The 16567-nt window shown below is 48.7% G+C and overlaps 2 protein-coding genes across 3 annotated transcripts in view; one reads left to right on the top strand and one right to left on the bottom strand.

The window, feature by feature from the left end:
* The first annotated feature begins 7 nt into the window (after positions 1 to 7).
* Positions 8 to 12605, top strand: LOC122389229 (60S ribosomal protein L6-like). Of its 2 annotated transcripts, none has more exons than XM_043381061.1 (5): positions 8 to 200; positions 528 to 581; positions 959 to 1208; positions 10113 to 10306; positions 12403 to 12605. In XM_043381061.1, exons 2-5 carry the CDS (start codon positions 528 to 530, stop codon positions 12562 to 12564), a joined length of 660 nt encoding a protein of 219 aa, XP_043236996.1. In that variant the 5' UTR covers positions 8 to 200; the 3' UTR covers positions 12565 to 12605. The 2 variants fall into 2 exon arrangements, with proteins under 2 accessions (XP_043236996.1, XP_043236995.1); XM_043381060.1 differs by lacking the exon at positions 8 to 200 and adding an exon at positions 204 to 251.
* Positions 12606 to 12758: 153 nt separating this feature from the next.
* LOC122389224 overlaps positions 12759 to 16567 on the bottom strand; it is a 52491-nt gene continuing 48682 nt past the window's right edge. Inside the window, exons 6-10 of the mRNA XM_043381052.1 lie at positions 15888 to 16052; positions 15470 to 15661; positions 15017 to 15136; positions 14403 to 14727; positions 12759 to 14090 (exon numbers count right to left, since the gene is read on the bottom strand). Of these exons, the coding sequence (XP_043236987.1) occupies positions 13181 to 14090; positions 14403 to 14727; positions 15017 to 15136; positions 15470 to 15661; positions 15888 to 16052 (1712 nt within the window). The 3' untranslated portion in view covers positions 12759 to 13180. The remainder of the gene's footprint in view (positions 14091 to 14402; positions 14728 to 15016; positions 15137 to 15469; positions 15662 to 15887; positions 16053 to 16567) is intronic.

Here is a 16567-nt window from a genome sequence, read left to right as displayed (position 1 = left end):
CACTATCAGAATGATTTATTTATCTTTTATATAAGTTACGGAAAACCGAGTCAATATTAAATTCTGTTACAAAAATTTATAAGTTTTGTATTTCGATGCTTCAAAAGAACTCTAACACATTTTGTCAGATTGTTTGAAAGAAAAAATATTTCTTATTTTCGCACATGGCAACCGACCTTTTCCGCTAGCAAGTAAACAAGGTTTGTAGCTTGCAATCAATTTGCACGAATTTTATGCCTTTTCATGACCAAGTGATATAAGTTGTGTTGATTTAGGGTAGCATTCTGTCCCAGTTAGCTCATAAGCATGCTGTCATCGTGCTTGTCGTGGTTCCTTCTTAAATGTAATCAGAATATTGATAAAACTGTTTGTCTTTTGCTCGCAGTATTTGCCGCAACGTAACGATAGGAAAATATTTTACTTTTTACCAGTTACCATAATAATGTCCTCACTTTTTTCATTATTTGAACAACTTTCCCCTTCTGCTTGAAAAGTTCTGGTAATCACAGATGCCTTGTTTTTCACAGATGCCGTCCAAGGCGGTGGCAAGCAGTGGCTCCCACAAATTCAGTAAAAGTGGGGTAAGTATGATAACACTTAATATCTTGCTAGTGCATTTACTTGTGTTATACCTTGGTGTAAAAATACTGGTGTTATTTAGGTGTTGTGTGACTTCACAGGCTGTACCTAATGGTGTTCTTTCCCAAGATGGCTATATTTGGCAAATTACTGTTTTTCTCACTATGAGCTAGAGATTGGGGTCATTTACCTATGATGAGTTAAACAAGACAAAGGAAAATTAATGGTGGTCAGACATGGGCAAGGAGGGATTGGTGCCTTGTAGGTAGTTTGTGTTTTTGTATCAAACAGGTAGGTAAAACTTATCAGAGCACCAGACCTCAAATTCACCAGATAATCCATCCAGACTAAATTTCTAAGAATAAAAAAACATTTCCAGGTGAAATTGAGGGAGATCAAGCTCAAGAATGGCAAGGTGAGGAAGCTCCCAGTCCTCCCCAAGAAGGCCTATGCCCTCAACACTGAGGCTAAGCGGGTGAGGCCGGCCCTGAGGACGAGGAAGCCCAGGCAGCTGAAGCTGAAGAAGAACCTCACCCCTGGCTCTGTGTGCATCATCCTGGCTGGCACCCACAAGGGCAAGCGTGTGGTCTTCCTGAAGCAGCTGCCCAGTGGAACTTGCCTGGTTACTGGTAAGTTTCTTTTCTGGTGATGCAGCTAAATACCATTTTATTGAGGGTTGGAGATTAAGTTCAGTTCACCAGCTGCAATGGTTTTATTTCTGTGACATTGTGAAAATTATGTGTGACATTGAAAATATTCTGAATATTTTTCATTTGTGCCTCCTTTGTGTGTGATACAAACAGTCTTAGCTATGGTAGGTGTATCAAGTTTTATCTGCTTGATCATAAAGGGAAGAACTTCTAGTTTTGAATAGTCTATATATCCTATGGGCATTGGGTATAGGCATTCACATTTGGCTATTTGGCATAGTATGTTATTGCCAGTCATGGATATTGGATACCAGTGTCAGAAAAGTGGTTTGGGGATCTAAGTTCGCGGAACAAAATGTTTAGCTGCTCACGGAACAAAAATCATAAAGTAAGGCACTGTAGGGCCATGCGTATTGTTCTAGGTATGCTTTAAGTATACAAGATATTTGCCAGAGTCTCAGTCAGAAACAGCAGCTTCTACACATAAAATAAAGGTTCAAGGAACACAGCAGGTTGTGGCCTTACAGCCCAAGTGTTAGACTATTTATAATTAGTTAGCAAATCTGGACATGCAGGTAATGGATGATCACTGATGCTCAAAATCATTCATAATGGAAAATATACAAATTATTCTTAAAATTGTGAATGCAGTGAGAAAAATGAATGGGGTATAAAAATATACACAACATCCAGAATATGCTTTTCAAATGACACATTTTCACATGAAACAAAAACTGCTAAGTATATTGAAATACTATTTGAAATACCTTTAAGCAGCATCAAAACATAGTCAAGTGGACTGGTACCTACCTACCTAGATAGTATCAGTATAAATGACCTATACCTATCTAATGCAAGTTTGACAAATTTGACGCAAACCAGCTTGAAGCAAATAACCAACAAATAACGAACCACAAAGACACAAAAACATGCCAGCACTTAAAAAAAGGTCTTGTGCAAGACAACCCCCAAAAACCATGCCACAAATGATTATAATCAATAATAGATAATTGCCCACGCGCTTGCCCAAACTGAAACGGACGCCGCGCACCACGAGCCTTGAGAAATGGCGCGGAGGATGGATGACTCGGCGAGGGAAATTAGAGGAAAGGGATTTCCTCTTTACTGGTTTTCAATTTGATAAAAATGATTCAAATTGATGAAAACTTCAAAATAGCATATCATATTTAAAACGAATTAAAAATAAATGAATATTTGACCTCAATCTGGCTGCTGTATTTCAATTAACATACTTATAAGCAAAGGGATTTTATGCCCTAGACAAACATTACTTCATGTAAAAGTGATATCAGCATATGTCGGTATTATTCCTGCAATCGGCATTAACTGGGCAATAATTTTATGCTATGAAAAGCGCCGTCTCTCAACGATTCTAACGGTACCCAATTTTTTATAAACAAAAGTCGAGATTGCTTAAACGTTCCAAATTAAGTGAGTTGTTCCGTGACGAAACATGGTCACGGCGTTTCAATAAAACTATATGAAAACGTCCATAAAAATATAAAAATTTGACATAGAAACAATCAGAATTGAACAATCTATGATGCCATACCTAATTTGAGCCGATTGCAAGCCTATTTCAACCTTTATTCTACCCTTACTTTTGTTCCGTGTCACGGAACAAGAATATGGTGAACTGAGAAATGCACTGCCATTGAAATGCCGTTATGAGGATATGGCAGCCTCACTGGACGGTCGAAAGAGCGTCTTTTTGGGAAATTCGACAAATAATGCGCATCACGGTCAAAAGTAATGTTTATTTTTTTTTTGATATCAGTGTTTCCTGCATAAAAATCGTTTTCTGCCCAATAGTGGACGAGAAAGCAGGAAATCGGTAGTTACTGATTTGATGAAAGAATACGCAAAAGGAATGGCAGTGTATCCATAAACGTGGTGTGGATTGTGCATTGTGCAAAGACATTGTGGTGAGCTTGCCATTCAAGTCGTAGGTATTGGTATTGGTATGGGTGGTTGTTCGTGATAATATTGATTTATCGTAAGAAGCATCTAACCTCATTCCGTGCACGTGACATGCAGGTGATCATGGTTGAATTGGATGGTAGATGGTAGGTATCATCCTGTCACGGGCTGATTCTCTTTCGTGAACATCTGATTCTCATTCGTAGACAAACCAGGTGAGAAATGTGATGGAAACATTTATTTATTTCACAAACACACTCATAGCATACATTCAAGGCACGTATACTGGATTCATTCCTTCACGCTTGTTTTAAAACTTGCTGGATAGTTTGACATGGTTTGTCAATGCTTCTATCTCATCTTGTAAGCACTTCAACTTTGGAAAGTAATGAATGACTGGCATTTTAACTGATCCAATTATGATGATTGCATGGTGAAATTGTGGAGCAACTGCTTCTTATCTGTTTCAATAGTACTTGCAGGATGCTTGCTTGCTGCTTTGGAGATCTGAAAACAGAACAAAGCACAATGTCAAATTTTCAATTAACATGTTTCTTTAGTAAGTTTCCCTTTCAGTCCTGTGATGCCCAGTTGCAGTTGATATTTAGTCAGTGACGGAACAAAAAAAATTGATTATTAGCAGTGAAAAATCTCACAGAACAAATCTTCCAAGTTCAAAAAAATTGAGAAACCGGCCACTTTTCTGACACTGTTGGATACTGCCACTACTTCGTTTAAAGATGCATGACTTGTTGTTTTTACTGAGAGCATGTTAGCAGCTGATACCCATGTTACATTTACTTTGACAGTGTTCCTAGATAACATTTTGGCCTGATTGTTAGGGGAAATTCCTTTCCTAAAAGGAAGATAAGAGTGAAAAATTGCAAGTCAGATAAGGCCCAACAAAAGTGAAAAATGGATTAGTGGCATAAATTTGTGTACAAATGTGGTTGAGTGTATGACAAATATGGTTGAGTGTATGGTGCAAAACAATCATCAATGCAAATGCTTTTCCTCAGTTAAATTGGGTGTGGAAAATGCTTTTAAAAATTAGAAATGAGAATGCACAATGATTTCTATTTGGATGTCATTTCCCACCTAAATCAATACATTTTGCTACACTGCACTCAGGTAGAAAAATTGTCAGTATGACAATTGCAGGAAGGTGGAGTGGTTGCAATATTTGGTGCTAAGCATAATGGCTCCTCCCTCCCATCCAGATTAATGATGTCTCTGGAAGACTTCAGTGATTACGGAGCGAGCGAAGCGAGCGTAGTCTTTCCTTAGATTAACGGAAATTTCTGAGTATGAGCGGCCGGCCGGCCGGCCGGCCGTGGTCACGCTTTTGCGAGGCTTATATCTCAGCAACCACTTGACCGATTTACATGCGGTAATTTTTGTAGGATAGCTTCATTCCTTCTACCAAGTATTGGACTATTCCCGATGCATGTGGGTGACCCCTTATGCACGTGCCACGTGCAAAACGAAGAGATGTCCGTTTTGTAATTGTTGCAATATCTCGGTAACTACTTGGCCGATTGCGCTGAAAGTTGGCATGTAGGTAGGCACCCACTAGGCACTGCATATCCATTAGGGTGTTTCACTTTTCACTTTTTTTCTCAGATTGTCTCTCCTCGATCGGATTCCCATTATTTCATCTTTTTAATAAAATTTGGTGGCAATTATTCGATTTTAAACTCGATTCTAAACGTCGCGATAATTCGCCAAAGTTTTCATTTTTTGTGCCGTTCGGCGTTGAAGTCACCTATGTTAGAGCAATTGCAAGTAGGACACTAACACCAAGAAAATACGGCCGTGCAAGAGGTGGTATTAACCGGTATTTTATGACACTGTGAAGGTTGAATATGGTACCTGCGCTTCCATAAAAGTGTCGTCGCATATTCTGGTGCTCAGATTAACATACACAGACATAACTCATTATTCAGGACACGACAACTTAACAGTAAGCAAAACACTGGTACGTCAGTGACGGCAAAACATGTATTTCGGTACCGGGCCTCAACACCGTTTCTCATCGAACCCAGTCACAGGGTAGCCAGGGCTGCCTTTGTCATGTGTGGCACTGCACGCCTGTGCCTCTCCACAGCCTGCAGAAGCCACTGGAATTGGTCCTGCCCCTTCACATGCTGAGCGAATGTTTTCAGAAGAGCGATGCCCCTCTCCGCGGTGTCGTTCACGACTTTCACTGTTTTCACGAATTCCTTGCATAGGATGTACGCCTCGTGACCTTCCCACTCCCCAGGAGGCTTCGTCATCCACTCGTGGTCGACTCCCATCAGGTCAAACATCAGCCACGACGACGTGGTCACCAATTCTGACAGGCTGGTGGACTCATCCAGTCTTGAACAAGAACATCTTGATGCTGTACACTTGATGCTGTACACTTTACAGCATCAAGATGTTCTTGTTCGCGGACCAGCTGGAGTACGATGAGCCAATGCAGGAGAAGGTGCAGCGGATGGCTCAGTTCCTGCTCCTCTTCTATGTCGTCGCGTGGCTGCGGGCCCCTGTTGCAGAGGACGCCCCCGCTAACGACCTCAACCTGTACCGTAGCCTGGTGCGGTATAGGCAGTTGGACCAACCAGTGGCGAACGCTGCTCTCGCTGTGATGCGGCGCCATTTGTGGTATCTGCAGCCATCAGTTGTAGTATTCAGCCTCTTTAGCAGCCGTGTCACAGAAGAGGAGAAGGAGGCCATATGTGTCAACCTGCTCGCAAACTCGTGCTCCGCGGCGCCTGATCAGACACCATCGGTCGCACTGGATGAGTCCACCAGCCTGTCAGAATTGGTGACCACGTCGTCGTGGCTGATGTTTGACCTGATGGGAGTCGACCACGAGTGGATGACGAAGCCTCCTGGGGAGTGGGAAGGTCACGAGGCGTACATCCTATGCAAGGAATTCGTGAAAACAGTGAAAGTCGTGAACGACACCGCGGAGAGGGGCATCGCTCTTCTGAAAACATTCGCTCAGCATGTGAAGGGGCAGGACCAATTCCAGTGGCTTCTGCAGGCTGTGGAGAGGCACAGGCGTGCAGTGCCACACATGACAAAGGCAGCCCTGGCTACCCTGTGACTGGGTTCGATGAGAAACGGTGTTGAGGCCCGGTACCGAAATACATGTTTTGCCGTCACTGACGTACCAGTGTTTTGCTTACTGTTAAGTTGTCGTGTCCTGAATAATGAGTTATGTCTGTGTATGTTAATCTGAGCACCAGAATATGCGACGACACTTTTATGGAAGCGCAGGTACCATATTCAACCTTCACAGTGTCATAAAATACCGGTTAATACCACCTCTTGCACGGCCGTATTTTCTTGGTGTTAGTGCCCTACTTGCAATTGCTCTAACATGGGTGACTTCAACGCCGAACGGCACAAAAATTGAAAACTTTGGCGAATTATCGCGACGTTTAGAATCGAGTTTAAAATCGAATAATTGCCACCAAATTTTATTAAAAAGATGAAATAATGGGAATCCGATCGAGGAGAGACAATCTGAGAAAAAAGTGAAAAGTGAAACACCCTAATATCCATGTGCCAGAGTTGGGGCGCTGCTGCACGTGCGCACGTGCAGGGGTCGATTCCAGATCTCGAGAACGGCTGGACCGATGGCGCTCAAATTTGGCACATGGTTAGGGACCGGTTAGTAGGGTGCCGTGCAAAAGTCAGTTGGGCCCCATTTTGCACGTGCGCACGTGCAGGGTGCCGCTTCCAGATCTCGAGAACGGCTGGGCCGATTGTGCTCAAATTTGGCACATCGCTAGAGACCGGTTAGTAGGGTGCCGTGCACAAGTCAGTTGGAGGTACCCCCTCGAAATTTCGCACGTGCAAGGCTCACCCTCTCGCTCGCTCCGTTAGTCGCCCCAAAAGGCGCTATACTGGTTGATATGGTGGATTTGTGATTGAAGTAATGCACATTCTTTGATAATATATAATATGTTGAGCTCAATTCACAGTGAATGCAGTGGGTGGGTGTAGTCATAGTGCTGTTAAATGTACATTGTACAGGCAGATAGATAATGTTGAGTAGCTTTGGCATTCCACATTGTTCGTTAAAAATCAGGTGTAGGTAGCCCAGTTGGTTAATGGTGCTGTTTTCATTAGTGCTTTTTACACCTCAATAGATGCATGACACCTATTTAACCCGGCAGTTGCTGGGGTAGGTATTTCGCCACCCACCGTTTGCTGGGGGGGGGGGGGGCGTTAAACGCCCCCAGCCGATAACTCGAGAACCAATAAGCGCAGCGAAACGCACGAGGCGGCAAACGAAAGAGCGCGACGAGACGCTTCAGATGAGTACTTTAAAGTTGAATTTTGAGGTCACAGGTCGGGTCAAGGTCAGGTCAAACACCTGAAATCGGGCTTTCAGTAGCATGGACTTCAGGACTTCGCAATGGGCGTCTCTCGCCATAAACTCTGTCAAAACGGTGCACAATCCATCTTATAAGGCCTACAAGAGTGTCAGCTCCATGTAGGGGTCAGTCAAGCATAGGTCAGGGTCAAGGTCAGGTCAACCGGGTAGGCACATATCCCCGAAAATCAAAACTGATATTCGCAGCCTGTGACACATGTTTTTTAGGTAATTTGGGGCGTAGAATACGATGGTGACATTCATTTAATCATATGTGTACGTGTTTGGCTCAAAAAGTTCAATTTAATAAATTCATGTATCATGGTCGTGAAGTAGTCACGAAAAATTGCCAAGATTCAGTTCAAGATTATGGAAAATGCGGAAAGATAATCAATAATCGAAGATAGCCATTTGATTGATCATGGTATTGGCAGTCTAATGGCGTTTACGGCATGTCTGTATGTCTATTCTGTGATTTTATATGATTTTTTGAACATATGTCGTTTTTGGTCGAAAACTCAGAAATCATGACGTCACTAAAACCTGGATATCTCAAAAATTTTCCGACCGATTTTTTTTTTGAAACTTTGTCACAATAAACTTCAATCAATTCCCTACAGGTACCCAAAATTTGGCGCGCCTGCGGCGCGCCGTTTTTATGCTATGGCCCGGCGAAAAAAGTGGGGGCGTTTAACGCCCCACCCCCCAGCAACTCGCGGGTTAAATTGGCTGAATGTACAGGCATCAATAACTGTGAAAGTATTGTGTAAAAGTCTATATAGTAGATGCAGTTTTTGTTGAGAGGTTTTGAAAGCGCTACAGCTTCCTTTGTCAGCCTAGGATAAAAATCTTGAAAACAAACTTAACATGTCAAAACAAAACTTGAAAATTCAAAAAATGCCACTTCAACTTGAAGTGGCGCAGACATTCGGGATAAACACTTTTCATAAATCGCATTGCATCGCTTCACTTCGTTGAAGAATTCGTAAACAAAAATAAACAACAACAAAAAAAAAACACAAGCGCATTATCATACAGTCGCTTAACCTGACTTTCGACACACATCTGTCACCATGACACCAGGCTTTACATTCAGTAATTCCCTCTGGCCTTGTTAGTAAAAATACCTTCTTTGCTTTTCCGTTTCCTCCAGTCTGACTCAAAAGTGTTAACCCTCGCATGTGTAGGGGGGGGGGTCGGATGGCCCCCCTCGTGGTTTTTCGCGAATAACTCGCGTAAAAAGCGGTCGGTCGCAACGAAACTTTCAGTACCCTCGCATTGATCAATTTTACACCTACCCTGAAAATTTCATGACCCTGACCCAAATGACCTTTGACCTGTGACCTCTTTTCCGAGACCATGTTCGGCCGGAATCGCGATTTCGCGTATGTCGGCTCGCACTAGCCGCGTGTTTGCAAGCTTTTCGTGGTTTCAAACGTTCAAACATGTGATTTGATGTTACTCCCGTGTGTGTCAAGGTCACCTGAAGGTCAGGTCAGGTCATTGACCTTTGGTGACCTCGGGTGACCTCGGTTCACTTTTTCGAGTTTTACATGTTTCTAGGCTAGTCTTTGGAGCTGAATTCGAATTTAGCAACCATTTGAACATTTACGAAGTAGTTTTGGTGACTTCGTAACATGTTACGAAACTGTCAGAGGCGGTTGACACGTACTACGAATACCCGTCACGACGCCTACTGGTTGACCTGACCTGACCTGACCCGACCTGGTCTAAATGCTTCAAGACATCATCTGTCATCAAAACTAACACGATATTCGTGATCAGCACCCCGAAAAACCTCTCAGCAGCCACACTTTACGACTTTCTAACAGGTCCCGATTTTCCCGACTTTGGGTCATTGACCTGACCTGGAAGGTCAACCAATGACCTAGGACCTTAAAATTGGGTATCATCGGCCTCCTCTCGTCACGGGCAACACGCTCGTTTTTTCCGCGAAGCTCTAGCTCGATCAGGGGCCAAACGGCAAGGGGGGGTCCAACCGACCCCCCCCCCCCCCCTACACATTAGAAGCTGGCAAACGCCGCACACATGCGAGGGTTAAGATTTTCACCCTCTTCCCAAGCAACACAGTAACGTGTTTCTCTGGTACGCCCCTAACCGTTAGTTGCGATGTTGGGATTGTGACGCCATTTTCAGAGGTTATGGTGCCCCTATGCGAGGTCATACTGCCTCTTTTGGTGTTTGTGATGCCTCAATCGGTTTGGATTGCTGCCCTGATATTTCCAATTAGTGTGTACTTTGTCGACCTGTGATGTTTTTCCTTGGTGGGCGGGACTGTGGTGCCCAGTTACGGTGACTTGGCGTGGCCTCGGCCGGCCCGCGTTCTGCGGGCTGGCAGCTGCCCGCACCACGGACCAGCCCTAGAGCACTCCGCGACATAGTACCAGAATGTCAACCAGACTTCTTGGCCTCCACAACCGGAACATGTTCCTCGTCTTACAGTGCTTAGCGTTGTTTGCTTATTTTATATATGATTTTTCATTTTACTATTGGTAAAGGCTAATGGTTGCTTTACTCACAAGTCCTGTTTTTCTCATTTTCATCTCCAGGCCCGTACAAGCTGAACGGCTGCCCTCTGAGGCGCGTGCCGCAGCACCTGATGGTCACTACCTCGCTCAAGATCGACATCTCCAACGTCAAGGTTCCTGCCAACCTGGATGACAAGTACTTCAGCAAGAAGAAGGCTCCCAAGAGCTCCGCGAAGCGCACCAAGGATGGTGATATCTTCGAGGAGACCAAGCAGGTATGTGTTGTGAGCAGGTGCACTTGCCAAACTCTGCAAAGGCTTTCACACAGGTATTATTTGCCGGGGCTAAACTATTTGAGTCGTGGCACGCTGAACTGAGGAGTATCTTGAATCGATAACTATTTACGTCATGCTACACAGCAGGGATCGGCAACCCTTTTTGGAGTGCGGTCCAGATAGCGATTCGGAGGCAGTCGGCAGGCGGGAGCACAGCATGGTTGCACTTTGCTACATTCTTACGCAATATTTGGGATTTTTTAAAAATAAGTTTAGTTCGAACCTTTTGAATGGAGGGATTCACAAGGACAGAACCCTAAGCGAAGCTTGTTGCGTTGACCCTGCCTCTACCCTCTGATCGCGCAATTCCGGTTCTATGGCAGAATTTAGAGTCCAAAGTTTAACGTGCGCACATAGCCGCGCACGGTCGGTCCCCTCACCGACCGCCTGGCTACGGCCTGCCACCAACCGCAACCATTCCCGTCAGGAGGCCCATAAATGTCAAGCGCCCGTCTCGCTTCGAACCCGGACTGTTGTAACCGGGAACGCGTGCTTACACTACGCGGAGTCCAACGCTCTACCGACTGAGCTACGGGACCGACAGCCAAATATGACAGCGTCATTAACGGATTTTTAGTTGTGACAACTAATTGCCCTGTGTCATATGATGAAACATGCCGTTTAAGACAGACTGGTAGAGGAAAAAGCAAGTTTGTAATTAGAAGGAATGTTTTTGCCCATTCTCCATAATCTGATGAGACCAGCATGCCTCTAAAAGCTTTTTTTTTCGAGTACCAAGGTACTGAAAATTTTGCCGGCAGGCAAGAGCAAAAATGAAAACAAGGGGCGCGCATTTTCATGAATTCAATTATCTCACTGACTGGCGACAATGTCGCTAATCACGGAGCCTCATGGCCCTATCCTGTAGCGGTGGAGAGAGGCAAGTTATCCCGCAGCGTTCAGCTGGCCTCAGTGCAAAGCTTGCAGCTGCTTTTTCCGGCGGAGATATAAATTAAACGCGCAGACAGCGTGCATGTGACCGTCAAATGCACGTAGCCAGGCGTCGTTTAGAAAAAAGCTCTTGACCAAAGCTTACTTTTGTATGTTTTGTCTAGAATTAGACAGTAGCATTTGAAAATGGCGCTTATAAGCTAGTGAAATGTATGAAGGAAGAACTATTGTGCCAACGCACGCTTTAGTCACTTTTGTACGGAAAAAGTCGATTTCTGAAGGAACCGCGGGTCGGAACACAATGCTAGTTGCTGATACCAGCCGCGGGCCGGACGTCAAATGGTCGCGGGCCGGATCCGGTCCGTGGGCCGTAGGTTGCCAATCCCTGCTGTACAGTGTACGAGACATATTACGCTTGTAACGCCTGGAGTGTTCCTAGCCAAAATGAAGTGAAGACTTTCCTTTTTGTGACTGTGATGCGGTGGTAATTATGAGTTTCGGGACCATCCCTGCGATTTGCACAAAACTGTGTCCAAGAAACTTATCATGTATTTCATGTCGTTGCCGGCACGCACACATCCATCCCACCTCCCTATTCTGGCGTTGTTGGGCTTAATCCGACATACTCATCACTGTATATCTGGATGTGGGAAAGGGCGAAACCAGATGCATTATCAGAAAGTTGAGTAAGCCTAAGTGCAATGTGTTTCGTTTTCATTTTATATTTACCAGCTTTATGGGGAAGACGCTTGCTTTAATGTTTAAGACTCTGATGTGTATTTGTGCTAGCTTATTATCTCTCTAATCGGCAAAGCTGTGATGTTTCCGTTGTGGGCGGGACTGTGGTGCCCAGTTACGGTGACTTGGCGTGGCCTCGGCCGGCCCGCGTTCTGCGGGCTGGCAGCTGCCCGCACCATGGACCAGCCCTAGAGCACTCCGCGACATAGTACCAGAATGTCAACCAGACTTCTTGGCCTCCACAACCGGAACATGCCTGTCTCATAGCGCTAGTGTGTCTGTCTGTTTGCAATTCCATTGTGCCCCACCACTCGCCATGACTGTCTTTCGTACGTGTGTTCGCGTTGGGACCCCGCTGCTCCTACCCGCTGATGGTTGACGCCCCCACCCTCCGCGTCCGTCCACAGAAGTACGAGCTGACTGAGGAGCGCAAACAGACCCAGGTGGCCGTCGACAGTCAGATTGTCAACGCCATCAGCGCCAACAAGGAGAAGGCGCTCATCTGCGCCTACCTCAACAAGCCGTTCGAGCTGACGCGCGGTATGGTGCCGCACAAACTCAAGTTCTAGGCTGTTCCACCCGACCATCAATACAAATATGCGCTGCGTCAGCGGACCGAGTATTTCTGGACGGATGAAACACGGTAAAGGGAGCGGGAGGAGGTGGTCGTGGGGGAGGCTGGGAGAAGAGGCATGCGGCCGAGAGGTTGAGGGATCGGGGATTATGCGATTAGTGCATACGAGTTCGTTTAGAAACCCCATCACTAAGAATACACCTTGTATTGCCATTCACATCAGCTAACTACCCTAGCACACGCGCATACCACGATACACATTTGATGGGACCGGGTGCCACGTTTACCCTGGAAATGGCTTCGGTTCCAACTTCCCACAGACAATAACGCAATACTGAACACACGATACAAACACAGTCAAATTCCCCCTGCACTGAACCGGTCGCGCGGGTCATTGCCACATTGCGAGGGGCTCGTTAACCGGGCGGCGAATGTCTCTCGATGGCTAGCCGCCTGAGCGAGTCACGAACGCACTCACACGGGGCCCTGGGAGGCCGGACCATGCCGCCGTGGTCGCCCGGTAGCTCAAACGCCCACCGCCCGTCCGGCCGCCGGACACACAGCCGTCACTGACTATAGGGGCGCCACCGTCGCCCTGTGGCGTCCGCGGGCTAGCGTTCCGGAGGCACGGGCGGCAGCGGTCTGACGGCAGTAAAGCCGGCCGCCTCGACACTCAGTCTGTGAACACCCGTGTCGGCCACACCGGGCAATGAACACTGGACCCTGTCCTCTGCGGCCGCCGGCCGTGTCGGCGACTCCAGCTCATCGGCGCCCGCCAGTCGGTTGAACTTCTGTATCAGGTTCTTGGTGTAGGAGGAGGCGGCGCTGGAGCCGGGGGACGAGGGGCACGCCGAGTCCGGAGCCGGAGTCGGCACCGGCGGCTCGGTCGTCTCGTCACGGTTCCTCTTCTTGGACTTGATCACCTTGGCGTACAGTGCGAGAATCTCCGGCGGGATGTCGTGGTCGCGGCTGGGTGGTGCGCCCTTGAGTAGGTCGGGCACCTCGTGCGCGCCGGTGCCGGCCACGAACCGACAGTTCTCGTACGTGTTGACGGGCACCTGGTCATACTCTGGGCAGCCGGAGTCGGCGGCGCCGGCCGGCACCAGGTCGTAGTCGCCCTCCTCGCCGCGCAGCGCCCGCAGCGTCTCGTAGTCGGGGTCGCGGCTGGCGAGCGACGCGTACGGTCCCGAGTCGCCGCCGCCCTCGGCCGACACGGCGTCGTACAGCCGGCCGCCGGCCACCGGCTCGTAGGGGTCGTCCTCGGCGGCGGCGGCGGCCTCGGCAGCCAGGCGCGCCTTGAGCGTCTCGTAGGGCGGCTCGACGGGCCGGCCGAGCGGCCGCTCCGCCTCGCCCGACGAGCGCTGGGACGTGGGCGGCGCGCGGAACGTCGACAGGGTGGTGGTCGGCGCGCCGCCCAGCACGTTCTGGTAGTTGGGCTCGTACACCTGGTCGTACGTCTTGATGTCGGTGGGCGGCAGGACGGCGACCGTCGGCTCCGGCCGCTTCTCCCGCCTCCAAACACTGTCGAGAAAGACACCGTCCAGTGGTCAGATACGGCGGGCTCGGCACTGGAGAGGGAACACTATGCTAGGGAGTTGCAAACTATGTATAATGATCAACATCGTGGTGGGCCGCATACCTATTGCTACGGGCACTTTCGATATTGCTTCAGCAAAAATTTACTTCTCACTTCAACAGTCCTATTGAGCATGTCGACATTAGTTACGCCTTCCTTGGTTCATGCTCTCAACGGAGAACCGATTCTGAATTATCACGGAAGTCTCAACACACATCAGCCACAACTGGGTGAAGGCTGTCCATGAGTGTCCGTACCTGCAGGCTCCTGATCGTTTCCTGGTGAACAGAATCCCCACGACGATCATGGCCACTATGGCCACCGCGGCCACCACCAAGATAGCGGCCATCACGCCGCTGCTCATGGCCTGGTGGTGCTCGTGGGTGACGGGCAGGCCGTGCTGCTCGGTGGCCGGCCCGCTGTCGGAGATATCCGCCGAGCGGCCCGCGCCGGACTGTAGGTCGGCGTCGGCGGCCACCAGGCCGGGCCCGAGCACCGGCGGCGGCGGCCGCGGCGTGCAGGTGACGTTCACCGGTCGCCACCGGCCGTCGTCCTCGCACTGGGTCACTGGCTCGTCTGAGTCTGCGGGTGGGGAGTGGTGGGCCATGTCAGGTGGTGGAGACGGGGGCGGCGGGACCGTGAGGAGGAAAGGGAGGGAGGGTGTATTTTTGGCGTGGTGGTGGCGGGGGGCTGGCTTCTGTTAGCCACAGATGCGTGCCTGCCGTTCGATTATCTTCACGACCATCCGTTACCTATCATACTCAAGGGAAACTGTGTTTACGATAAAATACAAATGCTGACGGAGTTAATGCCAACCAAACATGAGACAGACTTGTTGCGTAGGGTTTCGTGCCATTCTGTCTTCTCTTACCTGAACCGAGGACGAACCCTTCCAAGCACTCGTATTGCACCATGGCCTGCCATCTGGTGGTGCCATTCAGAAGCTCATACCGGGCGTTTTCATACCGCTCCGGCATAGGGCACACCAAAGCTGAAACATGTGGCACAGCCAGTCAGTGAGATGGTAGTGACTGGAGTCAGGATGAAGTCAGACACACTTATGGGAATATCATATTCGTGACTGTCGGCAGCAAACTAGAGGCTACTGCCTACTAGCACCACAGCACTGGGTCAAGATGAAACAGTTATTTCGTCAAAATCACGCTTTGCCGAACATAAAACAGAATGGCAGGCCTCAGATTGGCTAATCACGCATACTGGATCCAGAGTTCCGCTTATTACCTCCCGATTCCCTACCGGTGGCAGTCCATGACTGGCGACCCCTTCCTATCGAGCCCCTATGGTCAGACCACGGCCGACTCACGCTGACAGCGCGGCATGGCGCCGCTCCATCGGCCGGTGATGGCGCACGTGCGCAGGCCCGGCCCGCCCTGCATCACGAAGCCGGCGTGACACCGATACTGGGCTGTATCGTTAAACTGGTGCAGTGGTTGGCTGCCGGCCGCCTGCTCCAGGAAGCCGTTCTCCAGCGGCGGCGGCCGCTCGCAGAATATCTCTGCAAGGTCAGAGGGGCACGAGATCAGTAGCCGCGCGGCGGGCGGGCTAAGGCGTGAGCTCCGGGACGGTATCGATGACAGGAAACTTACTGGCATTGTCAATGCAGTGTGTTATGCCTCGCCATACTACAGACAAATTCAAACAAACCACTACCAGAAAGCCGTTACTTTTAGTTGTCCCAATCCTACTCTCAGCCTCCACCCCTCCCCCTCACCCCCACTCACTGCGGCAGACGGGCTGCTGGCCGGCCCACTCGCCGCGAATGCAGCGCCTCTGGCGGTGACCAGCCAGACGATAGCCGGCCTCGCACCCATAGGTGGCCGTGTCGGCGTCTGGTCGGGTCACGTGACCGTGCGCCGGCGTCTCTGGATCGCCGCAGATTTGTAGGTCTGTGGAAAGGGGAGCTCAGGTCAGGTCAGTGGGACTGAGAGATCAGGTCTGTGGAGAGGTCAGGTCAGGTCAGTGGGAGATTGGGGGGTCGGGTCAACGGGTGATTGGGAGTTCGGGTCAGGTCAGTGGGAGATTAGGAGGTCGGGTCAGGTCAGTGGAAGCTTGGGGAGAGAGGAAGTGAGGGGGAAATAAAGGGATCGTCTTACTAGTTGATGGACATCGAACCGTCAAATAGTTGACAAAATATGCATGAAATGTATCTTCTTCATTTTATCGTCTAATAGAAGGTCGTCTCTGGTGATCCATTGACGCTGGAACAGGGTTGTTGCTACTTGGGGCGGTGGCGTGAAACTTCAGTGGTTGAGGTGCCAGGGTGAACTAGTGAGCAACGGGACACCACGGGGCATGAACGTCGTGCTGTTACGCTGAGTTGTTACGTGTCGCTGTTAATTTGTACCAATGTCACAGAAGTGCTGATCACGATTGGAATTTTCGTCGACTTAATGAGCTTAAT

This window comes from Amphibalanus amphitrite, unplaced genomic scaffold (assembly GCF_019059575.1).
Source record: "Amphibalanus amphitrite isolate SeventyFive unplaced genomic scaffold, NRLGWU_Aamphi_draft 000349F_arrow, whole genome shotgun sequence".
Classification (NCBI taxonomy): Eukaryota; Metazoa; Arthropoda; class Thecostraca; order Balanomorpha; family Balanidae; genus Amphibalanus; species Amphibalanus amphitrite.
The sequence above is the reverse complement of the archived record's forward strand: the minus strand, read 5'-3'. Positions and strand labels throughout refer to the sequence as shown.

What these genes read in the sequence shown, in the direction of transcription:
- LOC122389229 (XM_043381060.1), top strand. An exon ending in ACAAATTCAGTAAAAGTGGG is followed by an intron (nt 582 to 958) that starts GTAAGTATGATA and finishes AAACATTTCCAG; the next exon opens with GTGAAATTGAGGGAGATCAA. An exon ending in TCTTCGAGGAGACCAAGCAG is followed by an intron (nt 10,307 to 12,402) that starts GTATGTGTTGTG and finishes GTCCGTCCACAG; the next exon opens with AAGTACGAGCTGACTGAGGA.